The sequence below is a fragment of the Strongylocentrotus purpuratus genome, unplaced genomic scaffold (genome assembly GCF_000002235.5).
Source record: "Strongylocentrotus purpuratus isolate Spur 01 unplaced genomic scaffold, Spur_5.0 spur5_scaffold_9, whole genome shotgun sequence".
NCBI lineage: Eukaryota > Metazoa > Echinodermata > Echinoidea > Camarodonta > Strongylocentrotidae > Strongylocentrotus > Strongylocentrotus purpuratus.
In genome coordinates, this window is record NW_022145615.1 from 34,428,193 (window position 1) to 34,441,720 (window position 13,528).

Here is a 13,528-nt window from a genome sequence, read left to right on the forward strand (position 1 = left end):
CATTTTACTTACATATTGTGTGACAAAAGTTGAGTGTGGCATCCTAGAGTTTGTTCCATTCATCAACCAAAGCACTTGAAGAGTTAATGCCCATCTGGTTGTTAACAGATGAACAGCCCTCATTTAATATACTGGACATTTGGATCTAGACACTACTAACTTAAATGAAGGGTATTTTAAACTTAACTTAATTACCATAATATTGAATGGAAATTACTTAAAATTAACTAGTAGCTATACAAAGATTACACTAAATTTTTCAAAGGGTAATACATTTTTTTTGTTTTATGTATGGACCATTATTAAAGACCATTGTGAATTTTATCTGCTCAGAGCCAGAAGGGCATTAGCTCATTTACCATAGGATTTACACTTTTCTAGCTCTCAATAAACAAGCTACAATGTATTTATTTATTCAATAGTTTTCCTGTCAAGTATATAAACTCTTGCCTATCCATGTTTAGAGCCAGAAATTAACCTATTTCTTACAAAAGTAAACTAGATCACATTGATTTTATTACTTTAGGGAATTATTGTACTACCGGATGTTGTTGAAAGTACTATTTAATTAATTTTCGGCTCTGATGCTAAATCATAAGTAATCAGGAAAATTAATACAAAGTACACAATTCTGTCTCCCAAAAAGATGATCTTGGGGTATATTAGTCTTTGTGCATTTTGTGAATGCATAAAAAGAAAGAAATATTAAAAAAATATTTTTGCAACCATATTTTGTTTTCTTGAAATGTCCTCTTTTGGGAGGCTAGAGGTAGTATAGTACAATACATTTTTGCTCAATTTAAACATTTGTGAAGTATTGAAATGTTAAAAAGTGAATGCTTCTGGATGATAGCTCTTCAATACAAACAACACCCTCGTCTAAGCCCTGAAAATCACCCCCTACAAAAATTATATAAAAGGCAGATAGGATATTTAGGAATCCCTTTATGTTTGTGAATTCAGTCATTTGAGTATTAACTGGAGCATGAATTATGTATTTTTAAATACAAACAAGAAATTTTTCTTTTGGTGGTGTATACACATGTCATCCCTTTGTTGATTTGGATTTTTCTCAGTTTTTCTGATATATTGTAAAAGTATTGTTTATAGTAATTTTCCACTTCTAAATATGCATCAGAAAATTTAATTTTGTAGGGACATTGAATATTGCAAAATTCATAATGATCTCCAGTTTTAATTAATTAACTACAAAAAACTGAGTCATTCTTTTTTTCAGGAGCGATAGTTTAACATTTCAGATAGGTTACAACATAGAAACTCAGCTTGATTAATGGCAAGATTCTTAAATGAGCTTTGACAATGGGGAGAGACAAAGAAAGAGAGAAAGAGAGAGAGAGAGAGAGAGAGAGATGGAAGAAATGGAAACATGCACACAGGCATTTATGATTGATGGATGGATAGATAGATAGATGGATTGAAATTCAATTGATAATTTATAAATGACTGTATAATTCAATGTATGCACTGGCTCCACTAATTGAACTGATTTCTTCATTACCCTTGTAGTCTTGACTTAGTAAATCAATAGAAATCAATCAGCTAGTTTGCATCTACAAACAGAGCAACACATCACATTTTAAAGGAAATATCAAATATGAAGGATATAATTGTGATGCATACATGGAAGGTTATTTTCTGACATGTGTATAAAGGTATATTTGAAAAATAAAATTAAAAAGTAAATAATGGCCAATTATAACGCGCCATATCAACTTGACACTCCTGGCGCAAGTTATAAAGAAATGATGTTGTAACTACAGTACAGCCTGTGTTATACAAGCAATGGTTCTATATACAGCAATCTCTTCTCTGAAGAAGATAAATATGTAGATAGAAACATGCTTGATGACTGTATAGTTGAAAGCCAAAAGGTTGTTATGTGACAATGTATTCTATAAACACTGTACGTGTAAAGTAAGTTTATTGGGAGGAAAGGACACAGTTTTATAGACCTACATTTGTCATACTATTTGTCTTTCCCAAGAAAGGTCAACTCGACAAAATATCGAGTAGTAGGATTATGCCTAAACCCTGTATTGTATAAATGCATAGGTGTACAATACTACGTCATGGTCGACTTGCCATGTGAATGGGTTATTAGTATTATATGACGTACCATAGTTTAAAGGGTGATTTTGAGCAACGTGTTCATATCTATATATTTCAACCATGAATGAAACATATCTTGATATGACTATGACCAAAGGTTAGGGTTACCAGAAAGCACCATTCTTTAATGGTCATATCATCTGTTTGGAGCCAGAAGGGCATTAACTCAAATACTTTAACTTGATGCCCTGTTGCCAAATAGACTTATCACACAAAACATTGTATAATGATCCCTTTGTGAATGGGGTTTTAGCTTTATAAGGTCACTTGGAAAGGATGGCCATCAGACTAAATAGTTGATGCTCTATTGCGACTTATCACACAAAACATACAATGATCCCAGTCTTAAATATATATATATATGTTGTTAGGTAACTATGAAAGTTCTGCATATAGACTTGTTGTTGCTCTGTCGCTGTATAGTTTTCACACAAAATGTTGTACATGTATAATGATCCCTGTCTGAATGGGGTGTTTGGTCACTGTGGAAGGTCAGCATTTAGACCAGTTGGTTCACTAATCTCATTGAACCACTTTTAACAAGTGAGGGTTATGCCAATCCAATCTTAATCAGATTAGGTTTGTCATTTTAGATGGGTACTGCTCATATCATATCCCCCGCAAAATAGTTGTGTGATACACTTCTGTACAACAGGAGCTGATGTATACGACGTCTCGTTATACGACGTATCGTTATTAAGCATTAACACACACACAGTTTCATTATAAACTATCCCGAAACTGTATTACCGTTTCAGGATAGTTATACAATGAATTTGTTATGTGTGGACATGGGAAAAATTGATTAAATGAGAATTTTTGTGATGATGCAATAATTTGAGAATTAAGTGCAAGATTGACATGCCTGACTAGTACCTGGGTAAGGACACAAAAATGTAGCACTTTTGTATTATAAAGGCTTTATTATTTGTCTTACAAGAAGGAAATTATTTTTTTGATAAATGGGAGTTTGTACTGTCACCTTCCTGTGCATATTTTTTTTTAACTTCCAAAATCCCTACTGCTTTGTTTTTGTATGGTATCTTTGAAATACAGCTTTGTTGCAAGGAATTGCAAGTTCCAGGAATTGTTCATTATTTTTCGTTGTACGGCTTCCTTTTGATATTCAAACTTCATTTTTTTGCAATAAGACAATAACGTTGTCATAAATGTCAAGGTTTTTGATAATTTCAAATAAACATAGCTTGTCCTGTTCCTCTCAATTGATGGATTTTCCTTTTTTTTCTTCTTGTTTTCTTGCAGCACATCTTTGGATCGTTGCTTTCAAGACATTCCACTCATCAGCTTCTCTACAGAGTCTGGAAAAATGCCAAGGGTGAGACAGAGGTAAGTACCCGCAAACAAAACAATTACTCCTGACGACGGATTGTCAACCTGTTCGAAACGTCGAGCCACTCCCGCCACCCATCCTCCCCAAGCGCTATAGTTCTCCTTAGAACTGTAAGCTAAGAAAGATAACCAACAGTCTTTTTCAAGACTACATCAACAGTCATTTTCAGGACTACACACCCTCAAGAAAGATTACAGAGAGTCCTTTTCAGAACTCCTCAATCCTCCCTCTCTCTCATATGGTGCATCCACAAGCCTACTACATATCTACATCACCATGCAAGCCGATACTTACAAGCAGCATCTAAAACAATTATGCATTGAAATGACTGGAAATTGAACAGCATGAATTGTCTGATGATAAGGGCTTGAAGGATATTGCATCTAAATAAGAGCCAGAAGGGTGTTAACTCTTATTTTCAAATTATTTTTTATTCAATGTGCTCTGACACAGTGTTATCCCCACTGGTTCTTAAAAAGCACAACTGACTATTTATTCAGTTTCTAAGGGGCAGAAGGGCATTTATTTATCAATGGATGATATTATCAAAACATTTTGACATGGAGTTAACTCCTTATGACTCTCAGGCTAGTGCTACTGAATGTTCATTTACCAACTAGGTCATGTAGGTGTGGGCTTGCGGCCTCGTTGACAGGGTCTTTTCTATTTCCATTTTATTTTAAAGTGAGAATAAGGGGAGTGACATAGGTATGTAGTAAATGAGTTACACATACTGATGTTTACTGAGAATCAGAAGGGTATTAACTATGTGTTAAGATATATGGGTTAACGTCCTTTCAGCTCTCAATCGATGACATGCAGCCTACACAGTTAGGTATGATGGAGTGAGTAGACAAACAGGTGCGTGATAACAATCTCACATTGCACATACTTTGAACCCATAGATGTTTAGTATTTAGGCATGGGTTCATGGTTTATTTAGGCATGGGTTCATGGTTTATTTAGGCATGGGTTCATGGTTTAGGTCATTAAAAGTTTTAGACAGAAGCCATGTTCAGATGTGGCTTCTTGGTCATTGTGAGAACAATGCTATTAATAGACAAACATAGGGGTACAATGAGATAGGGTACCAATGAGAATCAAACAGACAAATTGATAGCTAAAGGGTGGAATGAATGAGACAATGAAAGCAAGGTCTGAAAAACATCTTTAGAGAAGCTCTTCTTGCTCTAATGTAGATTTCATGTGCTTTTGGCCAGAAGGATATTAATTCAATATCTTCACCATTGGCTTTGAATATGAAAAGAATCATTCCTGGATTTTCAGAAAAAATGATCAATTAAGTTTTGGGGAGAAATGAACGTTAATTTCCAAGTCGAATGGTAAGAATGCTATTTTTTTTAACCAATTGTATCCCATTACAAATACCCTGAATACCATTAACACTGGAGGTTTGGATTTACATTAAGTGTTCTGTTGTGAAAACTATAGGAGCCAGTGTTCTTCTACTATTTGAATATGAAATGAGATTATTATTTATCTTTTATTCTCGCCTTCTCTTGCAGTCGATGAGCCCTAGCTCCAGCCAGCAAGGGGATAGTGATGAAGACGACATTCCAGGAGACAGTGATGATGTAAGAGGACTGTTAAAAAATGTACCCCAAAATTTAAGAGAAAGTTGATTTGTGTTGCAGATGAAAAATTAATTTACAAATTCTTTCAATTTGTTCATTCCTATAGCAATGTCATATTGTTACTTTAATTAATTAATGAAGTTTTGTTCCAGTTCTGTCTTTGTTTCCCTTGATTTAGGCAGTTCATATTTTGATTGATAAGCACAGTTTGAGATTGAAAAATGACTTTTAAGGCATTTAATGATATTTGGTACTCATACAAACATACCTGGGCCTTGTTTCATTAAACTTGTTATAAATAACTGTTATAAGTTACTGAAGTCATGCCATTTCATAGGCTGAGAGCAAATTTGTCCAAAGAAATTAAGCATTTGTGATTGATAACATGTATTATAAAACAGAACCTTGATTTAGACAGTAATCTCGGTTTTGTAAAAACTGGCATAGGTAATCATTGTTATCCTGACAATACGATAAGAATTTCTCTTGAAATGTGCTCTCTTAAAACAAGTTTACCTCATCTTTTAGAGATGAGATCCTCCTTTGTTCTTCTATCATTTGTAATTCTCCTTTCCTCGCTACTATCATCCATCCTGTTTTTCTCTCTTGCAGGAGGACGAGCTAGATTTGGAACACGAGGGTCCCAACGGTCGCGTTCTGCCTCCAGTCAGCGTGCATGACTATCAGAGATTGGAACCTTCGCGTTTCTCAGGTAAGCCCTTCAACCCTGGCCCCTAGACGCCCCTAGAGGGCTGCCATTTTAAAGGTGACAGTTAAGACTAGATTGGAAATTGCCAGAAGCCTCATTCATAATTCATTTTGTAAGATGCTTACCTCTGTGTAGATGCTTAGTTTACAGTAAGGTGCATATTGGCATCAAGCAAATCGTAATGGAATGCATCAAATTATGCATTCTTTGTTGTTCAGGGAATTCGATTACGTCAAATGCGTGTTATTAAAAGCATTATCCTTAGGATCGGAATCGACAAAGTTGCTTTTGGAAAATTTAATCTTCTTTGTCAAATTTAATTTCTGTTCATTATAAAAAGGCAATATTACTGCCTTGAATTATTTAGTCTTTGAAACGTTTGTTCCAATTAAAGGCCTAGGTTCTTCTAGGAGCATAAACAAAATATAAAATCAAAGCATGAAGTATGCCTCTAAATTGGGGAAGCTTAGTCCAATTCGTATAGTCCTTCAGGCTTACTTATATGTTTATAGCTTTTAATCCATTGCCTATGATAGCTGGGTGGTCCATGTATTAAGCTTATGGCAATTTAGAATTCAGTAGTCTTTGGGTTAATTTGCTTATTTCTGTAGGCCCATATACCGTGTATAATTTCCCTTGGTGCATAGACATAATATAAAATTCAAAGCCGGAAAAAAAATGCCGTCAAAGTATTAATCCTTTAATGCTCTTGGCGAGAGTTGCCCTTTGGTCTTTGTCAACTTTTGATATGAATCTTCACACCATCTCATCAATCAAGTAAATCTTAAAATATTCCCATTCTGTCTTCCTTTGTCCTCTCGGTGCCGTTACCTAGCAACCAAGATGGCCTATCGGCAGCAGGTTGCATCATTTAGATTTAAGAGAGAAAAGAAGTTTCAGGCCTGGCCTGAAAGAATCTTGATTTACATTTTTGTTTTTGCATACTTCAGGCACCAAATGCTTGATGTGCAGTGGTATCTTTCTCCATAAGAAGGCATTATGACTACCTTGCATAATTCATTTTTTAGATGTTGGTCCCTAGATTTATAGGCATCTAGATGTTTCTTGTGGAGCTTATACAAAGAAGAAAATAAAAGACACGGCTGAAACTCCTCTCAAATGGCATTTCCTGATATAAAAGAAATCAAGAGAAATGATATGCTTTACCAGATGAAATAAGGATGTTCTTTTCATAATCAACGCCTTGAAAGCATGATTTTCAGCCACTAGATGGCAATATGGCTACTTTGAATAATTTAATATTATAGATTCTCTATCCATATTCCTATAGAAGTTTGTCATGAATCATAAACAAACTATAAAATCAAAGCATTGTCAGAAACCTGTCAAATGGCATTGCCTAATGTAACATTACGTCAGAGAAATGACAGGCCTTACCGGATGAAATCAGGATTTAGATTCAAATCTCTAAGTAGAAAGATCAGCTATTTAACTGTGTTCACTAGAAGGTGAAGATGACTATGTTTTGTTTTGTTTTTAGATGCTTCCTTCATAGGCTTTTAGTTGTTTCTCAGGAAGCATAAAAACAGAGTATGAAATCAAGGCATGTGCCAGCACCCTCTTAGATTGCAATAATTGAACATGTAATTAAATCAATTATATGCCATGCTGGATGAAATATGGATTTTTTGGTTGTTGCACGCTCAAGGTTCCCCAGGGTTCTCCTCCATTAGAAGGTTACCGACTTGAATAATTTATATTTTGAGATGCTCCTACCACTTCTTAAAATCTGAAGGCCTATAGATGTTTCTCATGGAGAATAAATATAGTTTAGAAGCTAGGCATGTGCCCCAAAATTGTCAATCATTTACAACCATTTTTGGATAAAGTACTGTTGGTCAATTATTGCCCTTTTGACAATTTAAGTCAGTAGCATGTAATTGATAATTTAAAGATTTAATTTTGCAGGAGAAGAAAAATTAATGCAGAAACAGCTTAATTTATGTATTTCTTCAATGCTTATTAGCAATGGAAAGTTCAGATACATTTATTGTGCTGCGCAGAGCCGTGCTAATCATGTCCTTTTAGGGTTATGGCTCGAGGCGACGAGACAAAAGGCCCCACATTTCTAGCTTATTACAGAGCCTGAATTAGCCTTCATTGCTTGTTCATGTTGTCTTTATTAAAGAACATGTGACTAATCATACTTGTTTTTAATACGAATTGTAAATGTGCAGCCAGACATGAGACCCCAACAGTCACTGGCCTTCAAATGGGCTAAAGGGTGATTCTATGCAATATTACTCCTTCTGTACAACGTATGTCCCTTTTGGCCATATTGTCACAAAATGAAGAATCTTTTGATATGACCATTGAAAGATGGTATTTTTCTGGTTTCACTACCATTAAGTTATTATCATATTGAGATATTTTTTATTCATGGATATTATGTGGGTAATTGGATACATTGCAAGGAAGAACAATGATGCAAACATAATCAAAGATCATGTGATTAATCAAGTGAATATGATTTGGCATTGGGGGAAGAAAAGAAGAAAGGGGACTGTGAGAGAGGAAGAGGATAACGAAGTGGAAGGATGAGGAAGAGGGTGAGGAAGAGATGGAGAGAGAGAGATAGAGATAGAGATAGAGATAGAGAGAGAGAAAGAGAGAGAGAGAGGTAGAGATTGAGGAGGAAGGAAGGAAGAGGACAGGTGAGGGAGGGATGGATAGAGGAGCAGAAATACAGAAATGGAAGAGTAGGGAGAGGAACTCAAAATAAAGATAAAAAAGAAGAGAGTTCTAAAAAAAAGAATGGAGATAGAGAGTGAAGCCAGAGAGAGAGAGAGAGAGAGAGAGAGAGAGAGAGAGAGAGAAACAAAGGAGAGAGCGAAAGAGAGAGGGAGAGAGAGAGAGAGAAAAGAGAGCTGGAGAGAGAAAGGGAAAGCAAGAGAGCAAGCAGGTTGGAATGAGAGCTGGGGGTGTGTGGAATGTTGTCACAAATCGTTATAAAACTCATCCATCTGTCTAATATATGTATATGTCTTGCAGCAGCAGCATCAAAGCTTATACCATATTCTCATCTCACTTTCACTCCATTTCCATTCCTCATCAGATTCATACGGGGGCGGGTCTCATCCTCATCAGGGTAGCCCTCGGCAACCACGCCTACCCTCCGACCAATCACATTCCATGGGGGACTCGCCCGATCAGGGCCACCGGTCACATACGGGCTACCATCATCAGCTCTGTCAGAGTGAGTCCTAGCTGCATGCTTGGAATAGATTTTATTTGTCTCTCTGGAAAGATGTTACAGATATTATTACTATGAGTTACCATGACAACAATCATGCATATCATCTTTTTAATCTGCATAATTGTACATTCATTCAAACAGATTATATGTTTTGTCATCTCTTGTCCGATGCAGCACTATGCATGTACACCACAGATCATATTAAAGATAGAGGGATAATATTTCTGCTATTCTAAATAGATGAGGAAGATAAGTGACATTGCATGACAATGTAGCCGCTACTTGATTATTTGAGTGTTGAATGTCGATCAAGGGTACATTAGCAAATGTCAGATATCATATTCATTTTGTATAGATCCTGCAGATAAAAAAAAAAGTAAAGTGAGGAGAAAAGTGTAGCTTGAGGCTGATAGTAAAAAATAATAATAATAATAGTAGGTTCTTGCTCATGTCTGCTGGACTTGACACTCCTAGTGCACCACAATTCTTATGGAGCTCTCACACTCTGCCGTGTAGGCCTACCGTCCACCTGCCGGGCTATTAAAAAAACAACAGAGTCCAGAACGTTGGGTTTTGAGCGAACTTGTCCCCAGTCGCAAAAAAACAAATCATAAAATCAATCTTTTCACCGTTTCGTTGCCATCTTCTGACCGTTCTCACCGGGCGCATACCGGGTGTTAAACGTGCTTCTACCGTCTTCACCGCCCAGATTGACTTTTGTTGAAAATTTTGGCCGTTTCCATACCGGGCCCATACCGGGTCTCGAACGTGTGCACCGGGTTTGTAGCAGCCACCTACCAGTCACTTAGCATCCCCTCACCGCTCGGAGCGTCCTGTGAGCGAGTCCCCGGACTGCTGACGTCATGACACGACTGCCATAAATACCCCGATTTGAACGGCAATGGTCAGTCCGCTCTCCATTTTTCATCACCGTTCTGTAACGGGTTATGAGCGTGTTGTGAACGTGTTCATACAGTGTGACCGTTTTCATAACGTATTCATACCGTCCTCATACCGTTCAACACCGTCCTCTTGCCGCTTACTTGCGGCCGGTGCCAGCCGGCCAAAGTTTTGAACATGCCCAAAACTTTTGCCGGGTCCCACCGGGTGTAAATAAGCGCCAACGCCCTATTAACGTGTTGCCCGCTTTGATAACGAACCACCGTGTGCCCTCGCCGTTCTCCACCGTCCACAGACATTTTCGCGCACAGTGGCACACGGTAGGCCTACACGGCAGAGTGTGAGAGTCACTTTACCCTGGCTTTAGCATGGCTGCCATTAGTAGCACACTATCATTCAAGGAATTAATTCCTGCAAGGTACCCATTCACCTCACCTGTGTGTCAAAGTTAGATTAATGTCCAGCCAAAGGACATGAGGGCCTCGTGAGGACTCAATTCGAACCGCAAATCATGTGATGTGATCCACAGTCCGATGACCTGTCCACTAGACCACGACATCATATTTATATTGATGTTGATGAGTTAATTCCTTGCATACCATTGCAAGATTGATATGATAGATTGTGTCACACATTTAAGCTCAAACAGATGCTCTAAAGTTTACTGATAGTTTATACCCTGAGCAAGCATTGAAATTAAAGTAGCAATCAGACTAGCAATGTCCTCCCACTCACTGAATTGAGTCAATACCAATCACTTCTCCACTTCACATTAACTCTCCACCCTCTTGAAATATAGTCATCGTGAGTGGTAATTGAAATAGTTTCATATTGTCATAGTTGGATCACAAGATACTTGTACATATGGAAGATATTTGAATTTTCTGTGCATGATTAAAGGTCAATGTTGAGTATAAATATCTGAAAGAAATGCCAGATGCTCAGAATTTTACTTAAAGATAAACCAGAGCATTGAAATTGAAGTAGCAATCAGATTAGAATTCTACTCCCACTTACTAAACTTGATTCATTTGTGATCACATTCCATTTCCCATTCCCCTCCATCTCCTCTTGAAATACTTGTAGTGGTAGGGGATTGAGGAGTGTTAAGTACGGTCTCATGTTGTTGTACTTGTTTGAGTATTTAGATGCTTAATCCATGATTTCCAAAGAATCTTAGTGTAAATATTCTAAAGGAATGCTGGATGCTGAGAGAGTTTACCCATAGATAAACCAGATCATTGAAATTCAATTAGCAATCAGATCAATAATGTCCTCCTACTTTACTAAGCTGTTTCATTACCCAAATGACCTCTCCACTGCACATTCCCACTCCCCCACGTGACATTCCCCCTCCCCCACCTTGCATTCCCCCTCCCCCACCTCGCATTCTCCCTCCCCCATCTCTGTAAATATAGCAAACATTAGTGGTAGCAAGAGAAAGTTTGAATTAAGAATGTCATATGAAGTGATGGCAAATGCAGATTCATTCAATAACACACTAATGTTTCAGCCATTAGAAGACAGAAATGTTCTTGTGAAAAGTTGACAGCACTGGCACTGCATCATGTGTTCTTACTCAACAGTTGTTTCCCTATTAAAGTCTTTGATTTACTTTGGTGTATACACTACATTCATGAGCACATACATAACTCTAATATTTTGTCTGTATATTTTTTTTTATAACAAAGTATTATTTTCTTTTACCTTTTTTTGGCAGTGTTATGTTCAGTCAGCATATTCAAGTCCATTATGAGGCTTGGGAGCTCTCTCAAGCAGCTACCTCAGTATCAACCTTTCTTACTACTCATTGGCATCTTGTAAGTACCTCAATGCTTAAAGGGAAATCTAACCTTAAAGGTATTACAAAGTTTTGGTATGGGGTCATGAATTTGGTTCAAATTAACATATTGGTTAAAGACTAGTTAAAGTTTGAAAGAAATCTGAAAATTTTTGTTTTTTTATATTTTTGAATCTTTAAAACAAAAACAATGTTTTTTTTTAAATCTTTAAATCGGTTGAATTGGTAATGACATTGTGATGTAGTTTCACAGGAGATTCAGGAGGGCCTGTAGAGGACCTGTAGTAAGGTACTATCCATAACATATTTTGAGTAGAGCTCTAAAGGAGAAGATACTTGAGAGAAAATAAGAAGTTAATGATAGTTTTGTAAATGGCAAACAGGAGAGTTGTTTTTGACTTTGTCACAATCCATTGAGGATTTGAGATTCGCATAGCTATAGTGATTTTATATTTCAAACATTCATTGATCCAATTTATTTCAAACTCTTGCCATCCTGTTTCTCTTGTTTATCTGCTTCCATATAAATGGATTTATTACAAGCGTTGGATCGCACTTTTATAGAGAGGGGTTCCTTTATTTATTCTTCCATTTATTTATGCATTATACATTTACTTATTTATTTGTATCAATCTCTCTTTTTCCTTATAAGTATCCTGTTCTTATCTTTGCTGTAGACAGATTTTATCCATTAATTTATAGAGTCCCAAATGTCAACCTCTTTTCCCTGTAAAAATCACCATAATTTTGTTCAAAATAATGATACAAAACTTGTCGATTATATTGATTTTCAATTTCAACAAAACAAGTTAGTAACTGATTAAAAAAATAGGGTTTGAAGATTAGCCTTCCTTGAGTCATTGAACTTGGCTAGAGCTAGATTTAACCGAGGCCACTTCCAAGAATATGGGCCACAAGGTATGTATTTATACTTGTATATACATTGTATAACTTTTAATGAAATTAACAACAACAATTTGAAATTAATATTTTATTTCTGGCGTTGCTCCACCTAGACTTCTGTGCCTGACCTTCTCTGCAGCAGTACTGTCTATAAGGATATGGCGGCTACAACCACACATGGCCACCCCATCACAAACATCAGCCCATGAGTCCGTCCACCTTGAAAGGTAAGTCCCTCAGATAGGATGTAAAGGTTTAATGTACATGATATCATGATCCAATCCAATCCAGGAATTTATAAAGCGCAAATATCTAGTTGCCTAATCAAAGGCGCTGAAATGATGTAGTAATCATGGGTTTCACTTAGCAATTAGAAATTTAGAGGGAGAGCAGAGTGTGGTAAAAACTTGGCATGAAATGCACTATAAAAGAACAAATTATTATTATTTATTATTTCTGTTACCCTTCAGCCCCTCTCCCCCCTCCCCTCCCCTTCCTTTAACACTGACTTTACCATTAGCGTTTATTGATTTTCATACCAAATAATTGTGAATCTGCACTGCTTTAAAAATAAGAACTCTTACTACCCCCCCCCCCCCTAATGCTAGTTGCACTGCTAATAGTTGCTTTAAAAAGTAATCAATTTTCAAGTTCAAGTTCAAGTATTATTTATCTTTCTTTCATAAGACACTTTACAAAGTTTCTATCTTTTATTGATAATAAAAACTTCAAATAACAACCGATAATTACCAATTAGCAGTTTAGCTTATGATCATGTCTTTATCAGTACTTTAATAAGTCTTTAATAGTACGTTCTTATTGAGCGCTTTTCAGGACTGCAAGCCCTCTCAAAGCGCTTTACAAATATATTATTATTACCCCGGTTATCGGATTCAGGCTTACCTGCACACAATGTATGCAC

The 13,528-nt window shown here is 36.5% G+C and overlaps 1 protein-coding gene and 1 long non-coding RNA gene across 6 annotated transcripts in view; one reads left to right on the forward strand and one right to left on the reverse strand.

Annotated features, from left to right (window-relative positions):
• The window catches only part of LOC100891509 (GRAM domain-containing protein 2B), a 57,093-nt gene that overhangs the window by 38,428 nt on the left and 5,137 nt on the right, over positions 1–13,528 (forward strand). For 4 of the 5 annotated variants that reach the window (XM_030977340.1, XM_030977342.1, XM_030977344.1 and 1 more), the window contains exons 6-11: positions 3,394–3,477; positions 5,008–5,076; positions 5,689–5,788; positions 8,862–9,002; positions 11,623–11,722; positions 12,720–12,833. In XM_030977340.1, the coding sequence (XP_030833200.1) occupies positions 3,394–3,477; positions 5,008–5,076; positions 5,689–5,788; positions 8,862–9,002; positions 11,623–11,722; positions 12,720–12,833 (608 nt within the window). The remainder of the gene's footprint in view (positions 1–3,393; positions 3,478–5,007; positions 5,077–5,688; positions 5,789–8,861; positions 9,003–11,622; positions 11,723–12,719; positions 12,834–13,528) is intronic. The other variant, XM_030977341.1, reaches the window with a different exon arrangement.
• Positions 9,370–10,503, reverse strand: LOC115920757. Its single transcript, XR_004062523.1, has 2 exons — positions 10,254–10,503; positions 9,370–9,488 (listed from the first exon to the last, which is right to left on the reverse strand). It is a non-coding gene; the product is annotated as an uncharacterized LOC115920757 (long non-coding RNA).